Source organism: Peromyscus eremicus, chromosome 9 (genome assembly GCF_949786415.1).
Source record: "Peromyscus eremicus chromosome 9, PerEre_H2_v1, whole genome shotgun sequence".
NCBI classification, from domain to species: Eukaryota; Metazoa; Chordata; class Mammalia; order Rodentia; family Cricetidae; genus Peromyscus; species Peromyscus eremicus.
The window spans coordinates 9,409,219-9,434,316 of NC_081425.1; the positions used below are offsets into that span (position 1 = coordinate 9,409,219).

Below are 25,098 nucleotides of genomic sequence, written 5' to 3' on the forward strand. Positions count from 1 at the left end.
CCAATGGATAACCATTTGCAGATGAAAGTTTAGTGTCCTCCAAGGAAGACTCACTGGAAAAACTACCCTTAAGGGTAGGCTGCATGCCCAACAGTGGATGGCCAACAGTAAATGATCTCAAAAACACCCTGGAGGTTACTTGTCTCATAATATCATGTCAGAGCTCTTCCTTTAAAAATTATATTTTTCATTTGTGTATTTTTTCTCTCTTTCTAACAAGTCCTTTTGTGTATATATATTATGGCTTCTAGTTTAGTGTTTCTATGGGATTCCTGAGTGTGCGAACAGTGGGTCTCTGTCTCTTGTGCCTTCTCTTGGGCTCTTCTCCTTAATTTTGTTTGTTCAATGCCAATGTGTTACTTTTTTATCCTACTTTATTTTATTTTGCTTTATTATATTTTATTTTATTATTAGACATTAGAAATCTGTTTTTTATGGAGAGACAGAAAAGGGGTGAAGCTGGATGGGAGGGAAGGCGGAAAGAAACTGGGAGGAGTAGAGGAAGAGAAAACCATAATAAGGATATATTATATGAGGAAAAAGAGCTATTTTCAATAAAAGGAAAAAATAAAAATAAAGACCTTAAACATTTAAAAATAAAATGTAATGATGAAATTAGCAAATCCACTTTCAGGAGACATGAACTTATTTCTGTCTAGCAGATTGCTTTCCAATGAATTGGATGTAATGTAATAGATTGTTTCAAATAAAGATTTCATTTATCAATTACTTATTGACAAAATGGCCTGCTTGGTTATGATGCAACAAAAGTGATCTTTCATCTTATTTTGGGCATATATATTTAAGGTTCATTTATGAAATTATGCCCCAAGTTAACTCTTCTGTGCATTTAATTTAGGGCTGGGATCCTTGAAAGTTTTTTTTTCCAATAAAAGCCTCTGGACAAATTGCTTCTACATCTATATTGTCTTTTCATGATTATGAGAGAAACTTCACATAAGCAATGGGAGCTTCTGAGAGTTGATTATGGCAAATCATTTTCATAATGCCTATATACTATTATGTTTATAATTAATTTTAAAAGCCAAGGTTCATCTGTTAATCACAGCACCTGCAACTTACTAAACAGAAAATAACAAAAGACTATAGACATTAAATGACACTAGGCAGGGAGTGATGGTCCCAGACCTTAATATCCATTTTGCTACTGGGGTGGTCATCACCCAGCCTTTAGCAATATCAACAAAGATGTTAAGTAGTTCAATACATCTTAATTGCAGATTTCAAAATCTTTTGGTCTTTATGATTTATTTAGAAATATGTTATTAATGAAAGTCTGCTAAGGTACCTTTGGAAAAAAAAAGGATTCCAACACTAAGTACCCATGTGACAGCAACTGATGAAACCATGCCCTTGTCTGCAGTTAATGCCACTGACTAAGAGAAGGCTGCATTTATCATAACCTTCTCTGGCCACCTGCTCTGGAAAGGATAAACTTTAAGGTTAAAAAATGAGAATTCATAAGTAATACTCCCCATGCAAACCTTTTCATTGACATTCTCAAGTACACGTTTTAAGATTTCTTCCCAGCTTTGGCCTTACCTTCTCAAGCATTTGACTGACAACCTGAAACTCCCTCTTTAGCTTCGACTTTTCTACTTCTTGCCTATTCACTTCAAAAAATATATTCTCAGGCCGAAAGGTGGTGGTACACGCCTTTAATCTCAGCACGCAGGAAGCAGAGCCAGGCAGATCTCTGAGAGTTCAAGGCCAGCCTGGTCTACAGATGAAGCTCCAAGACAGGCACCAAAACTACACAGAGAAACCTTGTCTCAAAAAAAAAAAACAAAACAAAACAAAAATACAACAAAAAATACATTCTCTATATCACAATGCTCTCATTATCATGAGAAATAATGATATTATTTCCACTGGGCAGCTAAGGCTTCCTAATTTTGCCAGTTTAGATCACAAATCTTTATTTAAATTGCATGTCAATGAGTTCCCCACAATTTCTTATAAGTAAATTCCATAACAGAAATAAAGCTACATTCTGCAGCCCCTCAAAAACATAGTTAAGCCAATATCTTAAAATCTGACATTTCATAATTTCTGAAGAAAAATCATCAATTCATCATGAGCTACATTTCAACTCAAATTAAATTTTGTTCTGATTTACTGCATTTATTTACTAAGTATAATTCTAAAAGTCACCCTTGTGATTTAGTTATGCATATAAACATGCAAATTATTTGCATATATTGACATTATTATACCTCTCAGACAGAAGACTAATAGAACCTCTATCCTATGTTAAGCAGAAGTTATAAATTGGTTTTAAAGGCCATGTACTTTTTTTTTATTTTAATCATAAGGACAATACCTAATGCCTTATAAGAGAGAAAACAAATTAAACTATTTTATTGCAGTAATAAGGAATTTTACAGAAAAGACTAAAATCAGAAAAAGGCCATCTATCTTTCAGTATGCCTTATAATCATAATAATCATAATCATATCTCATTAATTTTATGTGTCAACATGCTGTTTGAGTTAGGGATGAATTCTGAGTTTAGCTGGCCCTTAAACATCAATTAATATCTCCTAATTTACTATTTACCAATCTTGGATGCTCTTATTATATCAAAACTGTGTTCTTATGAAAACCATGTGGGGTTGCCAGAAAAGAACTCAAAATAAGTATTTCTTCAATTCATATCTTTAAAAATAAATCTATGATTATCCAGATAAAAATCAATGAGGTTTTATGTTACCTCTTTTTCCCATAGGATCTGTAAATACGTGTTTCCACTGAGGTAAAATGATGGGTGAATATCATGGAAAACTGGAAGAACTCTCTCTATAAAGATACACATTCCAGGCTGGAGAGACGGCTCAGAGGTTAAGAGCACTGGCTGTTCTTCCAGAGGTCCTGAGTTCAATTCCCAGCAACCACATGGTGGCTCACAGCTATCTGTAATGAGATCTGGCACCCTCTTCTGGCCTGAAGGGATATATGCAAGCAGAAGCAGAACACTGTATACATAATAAATCTTTTAAAAAACACACACACACATATATATATATATATATATATATATATATATATATATATATTCCAATGGATTATTTCAATAACATAACAGTTTCTCTTGTTCATTTTTAATATGTGCTCAGGAAGGCTCCATACATAATTTATAATGAATAGAAATACAAACTTCATTTTATACCAGAATGAGACACAATTACAAAGAAATAAGCCTAGCCAAGTTTACCAACATTGCTATCACAAGTAAATGGCATAATAGGGCTGTTCATTAGTGCCAGAACTCAAATCCATCTACCTTGAAAAGCAGCTGCATTTCGAGATATTAGCAACTTTAATGTTGAGCTGGATGTCTGAAGCACCTGCTGCAAATCTTGCCGAGCTGCAATCTGGTATCTCTCCTCCATCTTCCTGGTACAGCATGTGGGGTTTTTGGATACACAAACCTGGAGATCAGGTCCTGAAAAACAAATGGCATTTTGTACAATGACTATCAGTCCATGTAAGAATCATAGCATGGCAAACATTATGGCCAATCCTGCATGCAAGAGGTTTGTGTATGGTGTGGGAAATTGAGTCACAAGTGCATTTGCTATCAGAAAATTTACCTATCATCCTACACTGAGTCCAGGTATCCTTGGGATGCCTAGAGGTTCACACCATATTGTTCCATAAAGGTATTCCTCTTTGCGCTAAATATTTGAGCAAAGAGTTGATAGTTTAGGCTACCTAGGTTTAATGTAATGTTCACTGAAAGTTTGTTTGAATTGCCTACTCACAGTTTTTCTTTTTGACAGTGTTCAGAACAACCACATTCAGCTCTGTGCTAACTAATATTATTACTGAAATGAACAAAAATAAAACAGGTTCACATGCATACACATACACACATGCACTGTGCCAGTGTACAGCTCCCTTTCAAGCCCTTCCTCCACATTCGGAGATAGTCTGAGGGTTCTTTACTGAAGTTGATTTTTGAAAAAAGCCAAAACATGAAAAGTCACTCTATTCTTTCTGCCAACATGGGATACCAACAACTCTAACAATATTGGCTTTCGTTTGCTGAAGTTAAACAACAAATGACAGTATTTGAGCATTTTAAAAGCTGAGAAGCATAAAATATTTATAAACATCACAGTAGGTAATAAGTTGGCATTCTTTCATTTATCTTACCTAAAGTTATACAAAAGCAAATTCTATTTCAAATAGTAAAATTTATTGAAAGAAAACAAAGCTCTCTTCTCAGGTTTATTCCTAAATGAAGGAATCAGGGGATTAGCATTCAGAAAAGCATAATAATAAATAGAAAAAAGAAACAACAAGTATTGAAGCATATAAACCTATTAGGTGTAAGAATAACTAAGAAGGACTTCAAAATAACCACAGTAGATTATTACAAACATGACTCCAGAATGCAACACTGGTCTCTAGCTTACATTCCCATGCTTGGCCCACAAAGACACCCTGAACAACACACCCTCTGTTTGGCTTGAATAACAATGGCCCCTATAGGCTCATATTTGAATGCTTGGTCACTAGGTAGTGGCACCAGGTAGTAGCACTATTTGAAAGAATTAAAAGGATCAGGAGGTGTGGCCTTGTTGGAAAAAAATGTGTCACTCTCATTTTCTCTGCCTATGGATCATGATGGAGCTCTCAGCTACTGCTCCAGCACCTGTCCACATGCTGCCATGCTCCCACCTTAATAATGAACTAGCCTCTGAAACTAGAAGAGAACCCTTCTCTTTCTCATAACCTCTGAGACAGCTCAAGTCCTTATAGCATATATCTACAAGGGGACATATATATCTCCACTACAATTATCATGCTAAGATTTTATGTTCTTTGATGTGATATTTAATTAATTAGTTCTCCCACTAATACTGAAAATCCCCAAGTGGACCATTTCCCACTTGTCAATTATTCCAGTCACTGAGGACATGCCCAGTATATCATAAACAGTCAATAACATAGACATATTATATCCTTTAATCCTTATGATTATGGTCCTTATGATCTATACACCATTACTGTCACATTTCATGTACAAAGAAGTAGAGTTTGAAAGATGCTTCAAACTTCATTGTGTGAAGATGAAGATGTAGCTCAGTGATAGAGTGTTTGCTGGTATATGTAGGGCTCTGATTCAATGTCCAGCACCTCAAAAAAAAATTTTTTTTATATTAGTTGGGTAGGGTAGTACACACCTGTCTCAGGAGGTAGAGAGAGGAGAATCAAAATGCAAAGTCAGTCTGGGTTACATAGGATGTTCTAGGTTAACCTGGAATACGTAGTGAAGCCTTATCTCAGAAAAGGAAGGAAGGAAGGAAGGAAGGAAGGAAGGAAGGAAGGAAGGGAGGGAGGGAGGAGAAAAACACACAGTTGTCCAGTGTCAACACACCAATAGACTACAAAATGGTAGAGCTGAAGTGTGTAAACAGACAAGCTGACTCTCAAATCATAATCGCCACCATTATTCTACCAAGAGGGAAAGCAAGTCTTAAACCTATAATCAGTTGGTTTATGAATATAACTGGCCATTTCTTCCCACTGCTTAGAAAGGAGGCATCTGTTTGGAAAGCTTCAAAATAATAAATTTAAGATTAGGAACTATCAAAGGAGATTTATTCAAAATCAACCAGTCTGAAATGTAGTTGTAGAGCAGTCATTTGCCTCTCTACCCAGTTTTAAATGATGGAAACTACAATTAGAAAGATATCGCAAACTGTTCTCACTGCTGTCTGAACATGTAGAATAGCCATTCGATTTCCGTAGATACGCATTCCCTTGTTAATGAGGGTTTGTACTGGCTGAAGTTTTCATTTACAATCTTGAAATTTTATAATGGGAACACAAGACTAAATTTCAAGCCAGTCTGACCTATGATACCACAATTCAAAGGTCACTTTATTTTTAATTGCATACATTTTAATCACCATCACCTACAAGGTATGTTTAAATGACTTAAAGTTGGGGTACCAATGCAGGTGAAAAAGGGATGATTTAAAAAGAACCTTCCCTTTCTTCTTATGTCTGTCCAAAGAAAGACAAGATTCTAAAGTAAACAAAATCTTCAGGGAAAAGACCAGACGGTACCTGTTCACAGTGTAAATACAAAGGCCATGTTATGATGCTTGCTGATAAAAAGCCCACACCGTAGTTCTCCGACAGTAAATAAAATAGGCATCGTGAGAAAGCAGAGCCAGAGAGAACACAGACATGAGCCGCAGGTAACAGGAAGTTCCTTTCTTTCTAAGATATCAAAGCCTGGCTTCAAGGAACATGGCATAATCCCAACACTCTCTGAAATGGCAAGACAGCCCTGGCTGAAAAGCAGGTATCGTGTTCCCAAACAATAAATTCAAACTCTGCAGGGAAAGCTAACAATAAAAGGAAATTAAAAATCAAATAGTAAGTAGTTCACAGAAGGAATCATCAGCCAAGGTGCCAGGATTTCTCTAGGTTCTCATCCAGGAGTAGCCGGGGTCGGGGACGTGGAGGGGAGGTGGTCAATTCCTGTCTGTTCCCAACATAAAACACTCACAGCTACCAGCCTGTTTAAGAACTTGTTTATCAAGTTAAAACAGAAACACCACCACTGAGGCATTCTGCTAAGACATGATGGTAACAGTGTGGTTTTTCACTATTTCTAGATCCTCACATATAACCAGAAAAATTTCCTTAAAAATTAAAAAAAAAAAAATCAACTCACAACACACTGTATAATATGACATCTCCAAAGCTTTAAACTACAGACAAGAAGGAAAAACCATCTACAGCACGATCTTTGCAGTATTAGAGTATAGGAGGGAAGGAGGGAGGAGGGAGGCTGGAGGGACGGAGGGAGAGGGAGGTTGGGAGGAGCAGGCACTGAAGGAAGTGGCTGACAGAACAAGAAGAGAGGCTGCAGTGGAAAATAAACAAGGAAAACACAGCCAACCGGCTCGGCAATGCTGAGAGCCCCTTTAGGGAAAGGCAGCGCTGAACAGAACAGCCCCGACCCCACGCACTCCGGCAGGGCTCTTTCTGAGGACAAAACCCAACTTGGTAGAAGAACTTTAGGAAGTAGGACTCAAAATGTAAGTGAGCCAGGAGAAATAGGAAGATGTCCAGGCAACTTAACAACGTGCAGCCCACCAACCACAGGGGGCACAGAAAGTTAAGATTGTTTTAGAAGGTGATCTTCGTAGCTGGTAATCTGTGTCACAATGTCGAAATGTTGGACGACTAATTAGCAAAGCAAGGGGATAAATCAACTGAGGACATGGAGAAAACAAATAGCCGTGTTGAGCTACCTACCTGTCTCTGTTTCTCCCTTTCTCCCTCTCTCTCTTTCTCCCTTCCTTCCTTTCTTCGTTTCTTTCTCAACTTTGACTTTTAAGATAGGGCGTCAGCACAGAGCTCAGGCTGGCTTAGAACTCTCCACGTAAACTAGACTGTTCTCACCTGATGGGGAGCCTCTTGCTTCTGTCTCTCAAGTCTCATATTACCGACATGAACCACCATGTCGATCCAAGCAGTCATATTTTTCCAATCTCACACAAAAACAACAAAAAAGAACTAAACAAACAAACAAAAATGAATGACAGAAAACATTATGTGGTATATCATTATTTTTTAGTGTTCTGCAACAGAGTAACTAAATCACTGATCTGATTTTTGGGCACCCTTTCTGCGGCGTGTTCTCTGTAGGATGTTCTCCATTCCCCCATTTTGTTAGGATGATTGTGTGTGAGATTTGACATCAGCGGTTTCTGAAATTCTTTTTTTGTTTGTTTGTTTGTTTAGCTTTTGTTCGTTTGTTTTTTTGTTTGTCATGAATTAGAAAACCCAACAGTCAAGGTGACAGCACTCAGGGAAGAAATGAAGGGGACAAGGAACATCTCTGTGAAGAATCAACTGGGGAAACACAGAGGCGTAACACATAGGCCGTGCTGGAAGGAGAAACGAGAGGAAAAACACAAACTGTGAAAAATCAAAAAGAATGAAAAGATCTGAAATTTAGTGGCAACAAATAGTAAAGGTATGGTGATATTTTATTTGTATTAAAATGTTATTTGTATGTTAATAAATAAAGTTGCCCGGGGGTCAGAGCTATTAGCAAGCCATAGGAAAGCAGGGCAGTGGTGGCGTACACTTGTAATCCCAGCACTTGGTAGGCAGAGCTAGGTAAGTCTCTGTGTGTTCAGGGATACAGCCATTATTGGACACACATGCCTTTAATCTCAATACCAAGCAAGGAAAACTTGGAGGCCTATACAGACAGGCCGTGACGAGGCAGTCATGTGGTTGGGTTTACAACCAATGAGAAGGCAGAACAGGAACACTATATAAAGACATTAACACAGGGGTAGTGAGTTCGGAGAGGTAGGACCACTGCAGGAGAAAGGGTAAGGTTTTAGCTCTTAGCTCTGACCTCTTGGCTTTCTTCTTTGCATTGGTTCTGTGTTTCTTATTTAATAAGAAGGTTGGTTACATCTACATAAAGGGAGGTGAGATTCCTACAGGGGACAATGAGAATTTAAAAATGCATCTGGGGGAAAATGGGAGGTGTGGAGGGAGGGGAAACTGCAATCAGGATATACTGAAAACAAACAAATGTAAATGTATCTCATGTTATTCTGAGGATGTTGTGTTAATACAGGCTTAAGTGGGCATTTGTGAAATATTCAAATTTTATTTTGAGTTCCACCCTGTATTCTTGGAAATTAAAATTTTTTTCATATGTAATAAAATAAGATTAAATAAAACCCTGTAATCTTGAATTTGAAATATGAATAAAAATCATCACAAATTTTATCATTAAGAAGTGTATTTCTTAGTATCTTAGGAAAGGCCTAGAAATAGTGACTCAGTATAGGGCAGCCTTTCTTAGCCTGTGAGTTTCAACCCTGTTGGGGGCCACATATCAGATATTTGCATTATGATTTATAACAATAGCAAAATTACAGTTATGAAGTAGCAACAAAATAATTTTACTGTTGAAAGTCCCCACACGAGGAACTGTATTAAAGGGTCACAGCATAGCCGGGCGGTGGTGGCGCACACCTTTAATCCCAGCACTGGGGAGGCAGAGCCAGGCGGATCTCTGTGAGTTCAAGGCCAGCCTGGGCTACCAAGTGAGTTCCAGGAAAAGGCGCAAAGCTACACAGAGAAACCCTGTCTCGAAAAACCAAAAAAATAAAATAAAATAAAATAAATATAGGGTCACAGCATTAAGAGGGTTGAGAACCACTGATGTAGAGGAAGGGCCTCCTCAGTACCCAGGTTATGGCCATGAACTAACATTATCTCAAGAAGAAATTAGTGTTTCTTGAAGAAAGGACTCAGGGCCTAGAGAGATGACTAAGCTGGCAAGAATATATACTGTGCTTGCAGGGGACCTGAACTTGGTTCCCAGCACTCATGTCAAAGGTTCACCATCTCCTACAACTCCAGCTCCAGAGGATAAAATACCATTATCTGGCCTCCACAGACCTCTGAATTCCCATGCATGTAGCACAAGTGCATGTGCATACACACACACACACACACACACACACACACACACACACACATACACACACACACACACAAATAAATAAATAAATAAATAAATAAATAAATAAATAAATAAATAAATAAATAAGCTAAAACAAATCTTTAAAAAGATAAAGAAATGGTTTGTCCTCAGTTTGGGGCTGAAAATAAATAAGATAATAGCTGCTAAAACCTATTATTCATCTGCTAGCAGAGAAGTCCTATCAGGACCCCAGCCCTACTAGAGAAATCTGGACCAGGGTTAGTCTGGCAGAATTACCATAACAAAATACCACAGGCCTGTGAGTTAACGGATAGAAATGACTTGTCTCACAGTTCTTGAGAAGAAATCCAAGAGGCAGCTGCCAACAGAGCTGGTCTCTCCCTGGCAAACAGATGGCATCAGCTTCCTGCACCTATTAGTCATGCACACTTCCAGAGTCTCTGTCTTCTCATAGTGGGAAGCAATCAGATTGACGGGCCCTGCCCTGTGACCTTCACGGCCTCCTCAAAATCAAGAGCTCCAAACACGGCTACTTTGGGGCTAGAACTTTATCATGACTTTTGCAGAGCCATACTCAGTTGATGACAGAAGATCTAGTGTCCAAACATTAGAAAATAGGTTTTTACAAAAAGCATGGTTTTCATAAAATCAAATGCCTTGAAAATAGTCTTCTCTCATACAATACATCCCAATCACAGTTTCCCTTCCCTCTACTCCTCCTAACACACACACACACACACACACACACACACACACACACACACACACCCTCTTCAGATCCACTCCTCCTCCATTTCCTCTTCAGAAAAAAAGCAGGCCTCCAAAAGACAACAGCCGAACAGGACAAAAGAAGATAAAATAGAACACAGCAAAAGCCCTCATATCTAGGCTGGATAAGCCAACCCAACAGGAAGAAAAAAGTCTTAAGAGCAGGCAAAGAGCCGAGATACACCCTCTCCCATTGTTGGGAGTCGCACAAGAACCCCAAGCTAACAACCATAACATATACACAGAGGGAGGACTTGGTGCAGATCCATGCAGGCTGTGTGATCTCCGCTTCATTCTCTGTGAGCTCCTGTGAGTTCTGCTTAGTTGATTTAGTGGGCCATGTTCTCCTGGTGTCCTCCATTCCCTCTGACTCCTACAGTCTTTCCTCCCCCTCTTCCGTGGGGTTCCCCAAGCTCTGAGAGGAGGGGGACCTAATGGACTCCAACTTAGTGTCTCTCTCTCTCTCTCTCTCTCTCTCTCTCTCTCTCTCTCTCTCTCTCTCTCTCTCTCTCTCCATAATGTCTGCCTGTGTGTCTCTGCACCCACTCCCAACTGCTACTGGAGGATACCTCTCTGTTGATGACTGGACAAGGCACCGATCTATGAGTACAGCAGAATATCATTATGAATCATTTAATTGCCTTTTTGTTTTTTTGTCAGTCACGTTTGATTCTACACTAGGTCTCTGTGCTATCTAGTCTCTAGTTCTTAGCTATCTAGGCAGTGTAAGGGCATAGGCTCCCTCTCAAGGTGTGGACCTCAAGTTATATCAAGTATTGGAATGCCACTCCCACAAATTCTGAGCCACCATTGCCCAAGAACATCTCTTTCCAGTAAAGTGCTAGAATAACACCACTCTAAAAACCCAGACGAATTCATAGACAGAGGCATTAAGCAACAAATAGCTGTTCAGATGAAAAGAAAGGAAAAGGAGGCTGACATGAAGCCTCTTCTGCAGACTTGCCAAGTACTAAAGTGACGTCTTGCCAGAGAGATCCAACCTGAATTTAATCCCATCTGAATCCAACTGCCAAACTACAGCAAACGGGACGGACTAAGGAACCCTTTTACCCTGCATCCTTGGTGTGCAATCAGCAATATATAGACTGTGGAAAACTCCAAAAGCCAAATGGCCCAGATTCTTAGAAGATCTGTAAGTCAAAGGACAAGGGAGAAAGAAAAGTAATACATCAAAGGACTCACACAAGAGGAGGAAGTTCCAGAGGGCTGCTGCTTAGCAGCATGTTTACAGATTGTCAGTGTAACATGGTGTTAAAGAGAATTTTGTGGTGGGGATCGAACTCACAGGGAGACTGTGAGATGCTGACAAAGTTCAAATTCTTGCCAAGATGGTGTTAAAAGAGTATGTGCATTACATTTTACCAAACAACCTGTGTGTTTTACTTCCTAATACATTTTGTATAAGGACTGCTGATGGAAAATACACATTCTCTTTTGATTCAAATATGTACCTCTGCCAATAAATCTATGAGAATTTTTTATAATTACTGAGGCTTTACTATTAGTAAATGTTGGAAATGTCCTCAGTACCAACACACTAAAATGAAAGTCAGTTTTGTGTTAACCGCATGCTTCATCTGAAGCATGTTATAAAACAACAAATTCCCTCCTCCCACCCTTGAAGAACATCTTCTTGCCAAATATTTAGAAACTGAAAGGGAGCTGTGAGGTGCTATAATACATCACATTATCAAGGTAGGTTTAAGATCTTTGAAGCTGTGAGGCTAGCAAAACTTTCAAAGGTGGCATAGAGTCTACCAAGAGCAAGCCAGTTCTTTCTCCTGGCATTTCTCTTAAAGGCCCATCTCATTGGAACACATGGCATTTGGATGAGATCTATGGCCACTTGAGGACAATTGACTAGCTGACACATAGTGTCGTCCTCTGTCAGTGCAATGGTTGTTTCAGAAACAGCCAGTTATGTAACACAAATTGTTAGAAGGTCTCATTAATAAAAACAAATCCAGAGCCAGGTATTGGGGTGAATGCTAAAAGATCAGAGAAGCACAATGTGGTTGATGTATTGTGCAACCCAATAAACTTATCTGGGGGTCAGAGAACAGAACAGCCACTATATTAAACATAGGTTTAGGCAGTGGTAGCACAAGCCTTTAATCCTAGCATTCCGAAGGCAGAGATCCATCTGGATCTCCGTGAGTTCAAAGCCATGCTGGAAACAGCCAGGCATGATGACACATGCCTTTAATCCCAGGAAGTGATGGCAGGAAGCAGAAAAGTATATAAGGCATGAGGACCAGAAACTAGAGCCTTTTTAAGCTTTTAGCAGCAATTCAGCTGAGATCCATTTGGATGAGGATTCAGAAGCTTTCAGTCTGAGGAAACAGGATCAGCTGAGGAATTGGCAAAGTGAGGTTGAATATGGCTTGTTCTGTTTCTCTGATCTTTCAGCATTCACCCCAATACCTGGCTCCGGGTTTGTTTTTATTAATAAGACCTTTTAAGATTTGTGTTACAGCAGAACAAGCCACAGATAACTTTACCTTGCCAACTTCTCAGCCAATCCTGTTTCCTCAAACTGGAAGCCTCTCAGTCCTCATCTGAATGGTTCTCAGCTGAACTGCTGCTAAAAGCCTAAAAGCTTAACCAGCTCTAGTTCCTGGTTTTCATGCCTTATATACTTTTCTGCTTCCTGCCATTACTACCTAGGATTAAAGATGTGAGTCACCATGCCTGGCTGTTTCCAATGTGGCCTTGAACATCTCCTGATGGATCTCTGCTTCCCAAGTGATAGGATTAAAGGTGTGTGTGCCACCATTTTCTGGCCTCTATGTCTATCTAGTGGCTGTTCTGTTCTCTGACCCCAGATAAGTTTATTAGAGTGCATAATATATTGGGGGATACAATATCATCACATTTCCCCTTTTTGTCTAAAATAACAAAAGAAGCATATAACTAATATAAGAAAAACTATATCCAATAAGTATATACAAAATATAAAGTCACAAATTACATTAACAATGTCTAGTCCATTAACATTTGACAGATTCAGACAAAAAAATTTCATTATTTATCCTATTTTGGTGAGTCCATTCCAAAATTGTATACAATATACAAAAATTCAATCCAATGTAAAATATTTAAAACAAGTAATTCCTTTTTAAAAGTAGATTCAATAATCTACCTTTTTATCTTGTCATATCCATATTCTCTCTTTTTTTTCTGAGTAGATTCAAAAATCTACCTTTTATCTTATCATTTCTATATCTTCCCTTTTTTCTTTTCAGGGTAGATTCAATAATCTACCCTTTTCTACATCCTCTTTTTTTCTTTTTCTTTTTTTAAACAAGAACCTTGTTTAATTAGAACCCTGTATCTAATCCCCTTGTTTAGCTTTTCTTTTCTGACCATTAACAATTAACAACTTGTAACCAACCATCATAAACAATGACAATATCCATAACTCAAACAACCAAAAACCACCCACCCCACCTCTTGGGAATATGGGCATCATGTTCTTAAAATTACTTCTTGCTGTCTAGGGGTGAAGGCAACTTTAGGGAATGCTGAAAAGAAAAATTTGGGTGAATTGTCAAGTCCTGGGAGAGTTAGCTGTATCATTTTTCCAGTCTCTGCATAATGAGAAAACGCAGGGCTTGTCTCAAGTCTTTGCTTGAGTAGTCTATGAATCTGGATCATCTCAGCTAGCCAAATCAAAATTGTCCTGAGCAGTTTGTAGTCCAAAGCCGATCTTTGGGTGGTATTAATTAGCTTAATGGCTTTGTCATAGTCCATGTGAAATCAACATTGTGGGATCCTGTCATCTTTCTGGAGATTTCAAAGTCGATGTTAGGTGTGGTCGTGGTTCCCTGCAGAAATTTTTCTTGGTGTCTCCTCTGTGGTTTGGAGCAATATCAATTGTATCTGTGGCAGATTTGTGTCTCAAAGCCAGTCCCAAGTTTGCAATACAACAGGTTCCATTCTTCTTCACCAAGATAGTCTTTGATTTCAAGTCTTTCCTTGGGTACCAACAATCTCCATGTGAAGATGGGCAAAACTGCTTGCCATGGACATCGTGAAATCAAAAATGGATCCATGCTCATGGTAATCTGACACCAGCCACAGCTGAGTCCATGTGCCATTGTCTTTGTGGTCTGCTGCTATAAATCCTAGAATGTTTTCATGACATAACATCACAGTCTGATTAGTCTCTGTCTCTCAGAACCACGAACGTTCTTCCCTAGAAGAGAATATCTTCACAGCAACTTCTCCCCACCACTTGCCTCACCCAACTTCTCCAAACCAACCTTTGTGGCTGCTTTTTTGTAACATTATGGTCCTGGCAATTGTTCTCTGAACAAGAAGTAGTAAACCCTTCATCCCTGGTAGCAGTGTCACAATCACCAACAACATAATGAGAAGCAGCTGGCAACTCGGAGCAGCATTTGCTGCCTTCATGGTCCTTTTGCCACCATTTTTGGCCTGTGCCGGCCCCAGCCTCAGCTTCTCCTCAGCAAGCTTTCCAGGCTGGCCTCGAACTCAGGATCCTCCTGCCTCCACCTCCTTCAGCAAATCCTACTGGCATGCACCACCACAACCAGCTGCATGCAGCTAGGGCCTAAGTTGGGGACTGCAAGGCCACAGGCAAGTGGCTTTTTCATGAATTTGTGCCACAAACTACGTTGGCCACCAGATGTAACATGAATTATTACAAGGTCTTTTTAATAAAGACAAACCTGGGGCCAGGTATTGGGGTGAACGCTGAAAGATTGGAGAAGCAGAACAAGCCACAGATAACTTCACCTTGCCAACTTCTCAGCCAATCCTGTTTCCTCAAACTGGAAGCCTCTGAGTCCTCACCCGAATGGTTCTCAGCTGAACTGCTGCTAAAAGCCTAAAAGCTTAAAACCCTCTAGTTCCTGGTCATCAAGCCTCATATACCTTTCTGCTTCCTGCCATCACTTCCTGGGATTAAAGATGTGAGTCACCATGCTTGGCTGTTTCCAATGTGGCCTTGAACTCACAGAGATCCAGATGGATCTCTGCCTCCTGAATGCTAGGATTAAAGGTGTGTGTGCCACCATTTTCTGGCCTCTATGTCTATCTAGTGGCTGTTCTGTTCTCTGACCCCAGATAAGTTTATTAGGGTGCACAATATATTGGGGGACACAATATCACCACACAGGTACAAAAACTCAATATAAGTATTTGCCAGGGCCCCAGGAGAGCAAAGTGTTCACTCTCCTGCAGGACACAAATGTGAAGGGGCAAAGTTGCAGGCCTTCAGAGCCCATGCTCATTTTCCAAGTCATAGTAAGAAGGGTATTTACCACACTATTTTATGTGGCTAGAGTTTTCCTGCCTGGCCCACAGTCAGGACAAATCTTTCTCACCCGCTAGTCCCACAGCCGCTCAAACCTGACGAAGTAAACACAGAGACTTATATTGGTTACAAACTGTATGGCCGTGGCAGGCTTCTTGCTAACTGTTCTTACAGCTTAAATTAATCCATTTCTATAAATCTATACCTTGCCACATGGCTCATGGCTTACCGGCATCTTCACATGCTGTTTCTCATCATGGCGGCTGGCAGTGTCTCTCTCACCCAGCTTCCTGTTCTCTCAATTCTCTTCTGTTAGTCCCGCCTATACTTCCTGCCTGGCCACTGGCCAATCAGTGATTTATTTATTGACCAATCAGCAACACATTTGACATACAGACCATCCCACAGCAATTCTATCACCTGTAACAGTAAGATATCTAGCTAGTACACAAGTAACAAGGATTTCAGGGTAAGAGCAGGCCACAGAATTTCATTTTCTTGTGTTTTGTTTCAGAATTTTAAGGACTTTACATGAAATAGAAGAAAGATAACATACTTCTATGAGTGCCCATGTCCCCTGTCCCAAAGTAGAGAGAAACAGTATGTCTACACCCTGCAAAAAGTTTTCTATGGCTAGCCATAACTAGTATAAATTAACTCTAAAAAAAATGAATCAATTAAAGCCACAGAAGGAGCAGAAGAAAGGAGCCATCGTTTGGAAGACAAAGTATAAGGTTAGGTTCCCATCTCTGATTCTGGATCTGACCATATTCTATTTATAAAGTGACTAAATTCCAGTAGATTCTCAATCTTTCTGGAAGCTAGAAAACCAGAATCAGCAACTGAGAAGTAAGTGAAGAAACAGGACCAGAGAGCTAAACAGAGAGACCTCCAAATTCAGTGTTCTGTATGCTCAGACTACCGCCTCTGACCCAAACCTCACATGAGTGGAGCAGACTCTGCCAAGCCTGCTGGGAAGAATTAAATGGAGAGGTAGTTGTCACCCAAGAGGGAGACTGCCATTTTCACCCCAAATCAAATTAGTCACATTCAAAAGGCTTGTACTTTTCAAAGATCTGTATAGATGTTGGCTACCTCTTTTTTCCTTATCTGTAATCTGATAGCCACTTCACAGACAGTCACACTGCATTTAGGATGCTGGAAGATCACCTCCACTGTTGGTTTTAAAGCAGCCATGCAATGTTATTCATTAAGTGGCGCTGTTACCGTGTGAGAAAAGCCACGAGGTAGACAAAACTCACTATAAGAGTTTTATTAGGAGGAGGGAGGGACCGGACAGAGTGTGTGGCCAGGCCTGCTGAAAGAACATGTGCTGTGCGGAGGGGTGGGGTGGAGGAGAAGAAAGGGGAGGAGTCTGTGATCTGCTTCTTAGGGATTGCCCTGCACATGCGCATATGGTCTTACAGAGCTATGCCATGCATGCGCATAGATTGCGTGATCACACTGCAAATTACAAGATCACACAGCGAACGGATTACATAGGACATAAGACCCCTTGCTTGACTACTGAACTGCGCATGTGTGGTCATGTAGCTGGGGGAGTTGCCGCGAATTCCAACATCAACCAAAGCTGCTTTATTAAAACATGTTTAATAACATAATAAGCATCTCCTCCAATTTCTGCCTGTATCCTATGCATGTGTGTGCATGTGCAGGTATGCATGTGTGCCCTCTCATGTGTGCATGGATGCATGTATGTGTGTGCATGTGCATGTGTGTGCACACAGAGGTGCTCATGTGTACTATTTGGTCCTATTTCCTTCCAAGACTGAAGTTCCCACGGGATACTTGTTGCAAGCTTTGTTTCCCCCATGCTTTTCATTACAAGCATACTGCAAGCAACTAAAACAAAGCCCAGCACGAAAGGTTTTCAATATAATATTAATAATTTTCTTCTCTTTCTTTCTTGCACATACAGTGTTTTGTAATAAATCTAAGAAGGCACTGTCTTGGCTCAAAATTAATGAGAGAGCTTCAGAAACATTCTATCTAGGAAGAACATATTGCTGAAGACATCAAAAACTAGTTCAATAAACTATATGAAATAGTATTTGTGGTTATTGTTTTTATGTTTTTACAAATATTCTTCATATTAAAGTGTCACTGTAATTTACAGATGCATTTATTACTTTATGCAATATTTTCATTGTCCTATAAAAGTATATACAGATATCATTCATGAAAATGAAAACTCTTAAAAGAATATTGAGTATTTCAGGTATTATGAGTCTTTGTAGTCCTGTATGCAATAAAAATTAATGCTCAGGACTTTGCAAACTCAGGCAATTAAAGTGAATATAATGCTCACAGATGGGACAGTAATAGTGTCCTTTATATACATAAATGGCCTCACTGTGCCTTCCATAGATAATGAGCTCATACTTTTTTCCCTAGAGATGGTCGATTAATGTTGACACAAAATCACACACTTAAATCCTTATTTATATAATCAATAACTGGCTCTTCTGATATGAAAGGTATGTTCTCAGTCCATGAAGCAGAGAAAGGGCTTGCTAAGTAGGATGCTCTCTCACACTTCAGGTCATGAATTTGGAATCAACAGTTAACAGTTAGTTGATGTTAACCAGCTCTAGAGACAAAAGGTATACCCCATCCTCACCCCCACCCCACAACAGCAGCAGCTGCAGCAACATGGTCTGGTACTTGAAAGAAAATAAAGTGAATTTCAATACCACTCCTTACTATTTAGGAGGGCCCAAATTACTCTATTTCTTATGTGTGTATGTGTGAAGACACATATGCAGGTATGTGAGTATGTAGGTCAGAGGACAACAGACGATGTCCTCCTCAGAAAGGCCATCCACTTCCTTTGAGACAGGGTGCCTCATTGGCCTAAAGCAAACAAATCAGGCTAGTGTGGCTGGCCAGAAAACATCAGGAACTGCCTCCCCAGTGTTGAAACTACAAGTGCATGCCACTATACCCAGCACTGAGGATCAAAGTCAAACCCTTGTAGTCTGTAGCCTATTGATTTTTAGCCACCTCTTCTAAATAATCTATTGCAATAACAGTTTTAGAAGTTGTCTAAGTATTGGAGGTTAGATTCAAGTTTGTCAGAATTTGTAGGGTTCTGTTATCAATTTTCCCAACCATAAAGTAATGTTAAGTGTTTTATGCAAAGCTGCTTTAGTTCTGAAAGGCTGAGTTGTCCATCTAAGACAGGAAATTGTCAGCATCAGGAAGATACTGAGGGAAAGGAGCTGTCGAGGCTCTGGCCAGTTCTCTGTGGTCTCCAGGGTGATTCTGCCTTCTCCAAGTACTGTCCCCACCGTCGCTAAGGCAAGTTTTCCACAGTTAGATTAGTGCAGCGGGCCGGCCTCGGTCAAATACACCTTTCGGAATTCCATGTGAACAAACATCAATGCTATCAATATTTTTACTCGTCTTGGCTAGTCTGTGGCCCTCTCTGCCCAGAGAGTGCAAAGTGTATGAGGCAATGTTAGAGGGTGACATCTATTATTTCTAGAGCAAGCCTTCTTGTACAAATCTGCCTTCCATGAACTTATCATGTGGAAATGTGTCAACTCCTTTGGTATTGGTTGCTATTCTACTGTACTTTTCAACAAATTATACACATATATGCAGTTTATATTTTTTAATTATTTTTATCATATTTTGAAGTCTAGGAAAGGAAAAAAGTAAGACATTTTGTTTTACTTACTATATTTATTTTGTCTGTGCACATGCATGCCTGCCTGCTTACTTATGCCAGGAATATCAGAGGGAAATTGCCACACAGGACATAATCATTACAAAGGACCATCACATTCCAAAATAATTGTGAGACATTCTCTAAGCCAGTGGTTCTTAGCTTCTGGGTCACAACCCCTTTGGCAAACATCTGTCTCCAAAAATATTTACATTAAAATTCATATCGGTAGCAAAATTTCAGTTATGAAATAGCAACAAATATAATTTTATGATTGGGGCATCATCACCACATGAGGAACTGTACTAAAGGGTCACAGCATTGGGAAGGTTGAGAACCACTGCTCTAAGCCTTACAGAACTCTATATACCCAACATATACAAGAAAATAAAAGAGCAGATCATTTGAATAGAGGCTAAGAGATAAAGGTAGACGATTCTAAAATCCTTAAAAATCTATGTTTCTCCTCGGATGTCCCTGAGTCCATAGTCACTAGGTGACTATGGAAATAAGACCACTTTAGAACGACTGGCAGAAATATTCTCAAGATAGGGTACTTTTGTTTGATAAAGTGAGATAGCGAGGTCATTTCCAAGACCTCTCTGGTATTTTCTACTTGTCTATGATGCCATAAGATGCATTATGAATTTGTCCACACATTTTTGAAATGGAGAAATCATTTTATTAAATACAATGACATTTCACAGAACATTGAAAGATAAAGAAAAAGCAAGTCACACAGGAGTAAATATGGTCATTGTGTTGCTGCTCCTCAGTCTAAGAAGTAAAGGCAAAGGGTATATGGCCAAAAGTCTAAAAACGGAGATTCTCTGGTTCTCAACTTGAGAATCAGGTACAGGAGGAACTAAGTAACTCCTAAAACTGAACAAGGCAGTGATGGTACCACCAAAACTACAGAAAATGCTAATGGTTTAGTTAACTAAACTAATATTGTAGCATGTAAAATGCATATGATACAGAATAATAAAAGCAACCCCCAAGTATATACTTTATGAGGACAGAAATATAACAAAATGAGTTTTATTGTCAAACATAACTCAGACCTTCCTCTGCATCATATTCTACTAATAACTCTGAAAGTCCAGGGATTATGAGACATAAGTAAAGCGAGAAGTCCGACACCATCACTGTGGCTCTCCACCTGAATCCTAGACACTTCAGGGTAAACACAGACTGTCAGCACGCTCAGTCATTAAGAAGTTCAAAGAAGAAACACCATTTGGCCATGAATTCTCTCATTTTATGCTTTGATGACTGTATAGCTCACAGTAACACTTTTCTATGAGCTATGGCTCAGAAACCCAGAAATCCAAGCTTTATTTACTATAAGCAGGAGCAGACGAGGTATATCCTGCTGAAAGCCTATAGCGGTCATCAGGAGGATCTACTACTATATTTCAGGTGTCTATCGCATCATTTCTTCCTTTATAACAAAATATCTCAGCTTCAGCTTCAGTGACACATTGCATGTAGTCTCCTTCTGACAAAGAAAATCAAAGCCCGCTTTTTCTCTCTTAAAGACACCACTTACATCGTTCATACTGTGACATAATTATCTCTCTTCTCTTCTCTTTCTCCCTCCCCTCCATTCCGCCACAACCCCCACTGTTTTTCTCAGCCTCCCCCTCCAACTTAGCCCTTACCTACAACTGTACTAAATAATTTTGCTGAATGTATTCTTCTTTGTCGTGGCAATAAGAAACTGAAAACTGAACTCTTCAGCCCAGGGCACAGCAGTATCATGTCCCCATCTTACAGCCAACTGCAGATTATTTTCCCTGCATCTATTTTTTACATCATTGCTAGTCTGCCTTTAGTTAACATTTGGGACTGAATTGCTTTATTCCTTCTGGCTTATACTACAGCCCTTAAAGAAGTTAGTGGGCCGTGCACAGCTGGCTGGAAGGGCCTACAGTGTCAGCCTACACTGACTGTGCAGAGAGAAGCACATGTCACATGAACAAACAGGGACAGCATACATCCTAACCAAGATGTTAACACAGTCGTAAGTTCAAAGAAAATATGTTGCTCTTGTGTTTTGTAAGTTCAGCTGGATGCACAGCCCAGGAATGCTTGGGGAGTCCTTATGGGGTCCCTACTGTAAGTAATCAGATGAAAGAAACCCCACAGCCATCCTGAGCCTCTTAAGCCCATTTTAAACTGACTTCCTTTGAAATGTATTAGCACCATTCCACTCTCACACCTAGAAAAGACGTCAAATGGACGCCCTACAGGCAAGAGCAATATTTGAAAATGCAAATCTGATGGTGTCACTCTGCTGGAGGATCTTTCCCGGGGAAGTGAGAAGTCCTGTCTCTGATTGCTGCCTGCCTCATCCACCTCTTAGCCTGCCCTTACCAGATCCTGTTCTTACCCAGTCAGCAAGCCTGCACTGTGCAAAGTCAACAAATGCGAGGATTAATCAGAATATAGAGTCATTTCTAAAGAATTAAACTTTATGAAATGGTTATCTAAATTCCACATCTCCATTTCATTTGTGAGTTACTCCAAAAGTTAAATATTAGCTGCGCCAGAGTTTATAAATGCCCACACCAAGTAACTGATGAACTAGTTGCTAAATCAAGAAATATTTAGCCATATCCAGTTACCTTAACCTCTTTGTGAGGTACATACTCAGTAAGTTTCAAAATTCTTCCCTCCTTTCATACCAAGTGACTTTCCGATCTTTGTCTATTCCCTCTCCCTCTCATCAAACTTAGACACACGTTTCAACTACCTGTGCAGGAACCTTACTTAACATTAGCATCCAGAATGCTAAGTCTTTCCCACAGAGGACTTCTTAGTCCCTAAAAGGTACTAAATCCTGGCAATCATGTATGAAACTTGCTTCTCCCTCAAAAATACTAGCAATTTAGCCTTCTAAATAATTCCATCTGATCCATTTACTTTTTATACAAGCATCTCTCTAACTGGAGGGACATAGATAGATTACAGATAGATAGATAGATAGATAGATAGATAGATAGATAGATAGATAGATAGATAGATAGATGAATGTGTGTGTATCAGATGATAAACTAAGATACATATATCTTAGAAGAAGATATAAGAAGATAAGTCAAAAAGCTTTCCCTGTGTAAATAAACTGGCTTTATCAATAACAAAAATGCCCAACTTCTCACTTAGTGGCTCTATGAGAAGAAGCATGCACATTGTGCAGCACTTGCCCAGCTCCACTAAGCTACAGAGGGAAAAGCATGAGACTCGGAGTTCAGAGCTTGGGTTCTGTTGTTTACCCTTCTCAGAAACAACAACTTAAGGAGTGACAAGTTGACTTCCCTATATGTGGGGAGAAATGGTGGCCTCAGAGCATAAGTGATCCTCTATCACCCCCTTCTCAGGAGCTGCCAAGTCTTCCTTTCACCTGTACTAAATTACAGAGTAATTTCCTGCTCTTCATTTTGATTAATAAGTCAAACGAATTCATCAAATATTGATTAAGCACCTGTTCTGTACAAGACATTGTGTAGTTATTAAGGCTAACAAGAGGATAAAACATAATTTTCCCTCCAGGGCTCAGATAATGAAGAGACACATTTGTAAAAAGTTAATGTGATAAAATGTCATAAAAGATGCACCAAGTTTTCTGGGAATACAGAGGAATTTTATCTTCTTGGGGAGATCACAAGCAGTGGTCAGAAGAGTCTCTAAGAAGCCACTTGAACGGCTTCTTTGAATAAACACTAAAATATTTACAAGGTAGAAAATATTCTTACTCAATAAATGAGAAACTGGTTTCATTGCAGTTAAACTGCTCTCAATACATAAAACTGATATATAGCAGAACAAATTTGGTAAGACATGAATAGTGAGCCAGAAGGAAGGAGAGTACCTTTCATAAGGACAACAAATGAACCAGGGTGAGGCTGAGATGAATTGCTGGGTCTGTGCAGGGCTACAGACTGGGGGATATTGTTGGAATTGTGAGTGTTTCGGAGGTTTTCACAACTAGATTGTCGGAGGAGGCTGGGAGACTTCAGTGTTCTAGTCAGGGTTTCTACTGCTGTGATCAAACAGCATGACCAAAAACAAGATGGGGAGGAAACGGTTTATTTGTCTTACACTTCCACATTGTAATCTACCGTTAAAGGAAGTCCGTACAGGAACTCAAACAGGGCAAGAACCTAGAGGCAGGAGCTCATGGAAAGGCTCGAACCCTCTGGCTTGTTCAGTCTGCGTTCTTAAAGCACCCAGGACCACTAGCACAGGAATGTCTCTCTCCCATCAACCACTATTTAAGAAAAATGTCCTACAAGTTTGCCTACCATCTGATCTCATGAAGGCATTTTCTCAGTAGGTGCTCCCTCCTCTCCAATGACTCTAGCTTGTGTCAAGTAGACATAAAACTAGCCAGCACATGGAACACAGTAAGCAGTGTGAGTATAATGTCAGTCACTGGACTCCTTCATGGTTCTAGCGGATAGCCTGGGCAAGCAGTGAGTTACATTGCAAGTGAAAAAACACTTAAATTTCTGATTTTCACCAACTTCTACAGTGGGCCTAAGTCATCCTGCTCTGTCCTGTGGTGACAACATTCCTCTGCTTGGGGCAACTACAACACAGAAGAAAAGCCTTCCTAAAGCAAAGTCAGCAGTGAAAATATTTGGTGCCCATGGGGGCTCATTTCCTACAACAGGAAAGCCACAAAGGAAGCAACAGAGAACTGCAGAGGATAGACTGAAAAGAAGGGCAGGGCTCGCAGAAGACTCTGAAATCAAACGTGGGAGCGCACGCTTCTGCATGAACAGTGGAGAATGCTGATGGCTGTCTGCAGATGTCTCACAAATACCCCTGGATTGGTACAGATGCCTTGCAGAGATTTCCTGGGACCACCTACTCCCCACACCCAACCTGTCCTTGTAGTTGGCAACAACAACAGAAACTTTTGTAAAGGATCAACCTCCTGGAAGTTTTTGATTTGGAAACCAGAGTACTGCTTTAGTTCCTCCTGCTGTTAGAAGCTACACAGCTGTATTTCTGCCATGTACAGACAGCTGATCTGCAGTAGGAAAAACAACCCTAAATCCACATGAAGGGAAGGAGCTTATCCCCATGGGCTGGGTCTGGACTCAATAAGAAGGAGAAATTGCGAGGAGCCCCAGCATTCCCTTCTGGGGGTTCCTGACTGCAGATCGAAGGTGACCAGTTGCCTCAGGCTCCAGCTTCCATGACTTCCCTTCTGTGACAGACCATACCTCAAACTGAGACAAAGTCACATCCCCTCCTTAAGTAGACGTTGTCAGGCCTTTTGTCACAACAACAAGAAAAGTGACAACACTGAGTGTCCTGGTTAGGGACAATTGCTGTGAAGAAACACCATGACCAAAGCAACTTGGGGAGGGAGGGCTTTATTTGACTTCTACATCACAGCTCATCATTAAAGGAAGTCAGGACTGGAACTCAAACAGGGCAGGAACCCAGAGGTACGAGCTGATGCAGTGGCCAGGGAGGAGTGCTGCTTACTGGCTTGCTCATCTTGGCTTGTTCAGCCCAACTTCTTATAGAATCCAGGACCACCAAGGATGCCACCAACCACCATGGGCTGGGCCCCCCATCAAACACTAATTAAGAAAATACCTTATAGCTGGATCTTATGGAGGCATTTTCTCAATTGAGGCTCCCTCCTCTCAGATGGCTGTAGCTTATGTCAAGTTGACATAAAACTAGCCAGTACACTGAGATATCTGTGAAATGTTTTTTTAAATTAAGAAAAGTTTTTATTCATTTTGCATACCAATCAAAGATTCCCCCTCTTCCCTCCTCCTA

General features: G+C 40.0%; 1 protein-coding gene across 1 annotated transcript in view; it reads right to left on the reverse strand.

Annotated features, from left to right (window-relative positions):
- Gpc5 (glypican 5) overlaps nt 1-25,098 on the reverse strand; it is a 646,525-nt gene that overhangs the window by 610,267 nt on the left and 11,160 nt on the right. The window contains exon 2 of the mRNA XM_059274285.1: nt 3,305-3,466. Within this exon, the coding sequence (XP_059130268.1) occupies nt 3,305-3,466 (162 nt within the window). The remainder of the gene's footprint in view (nt 1-3,304; nt 3,467-25,098) is intronic.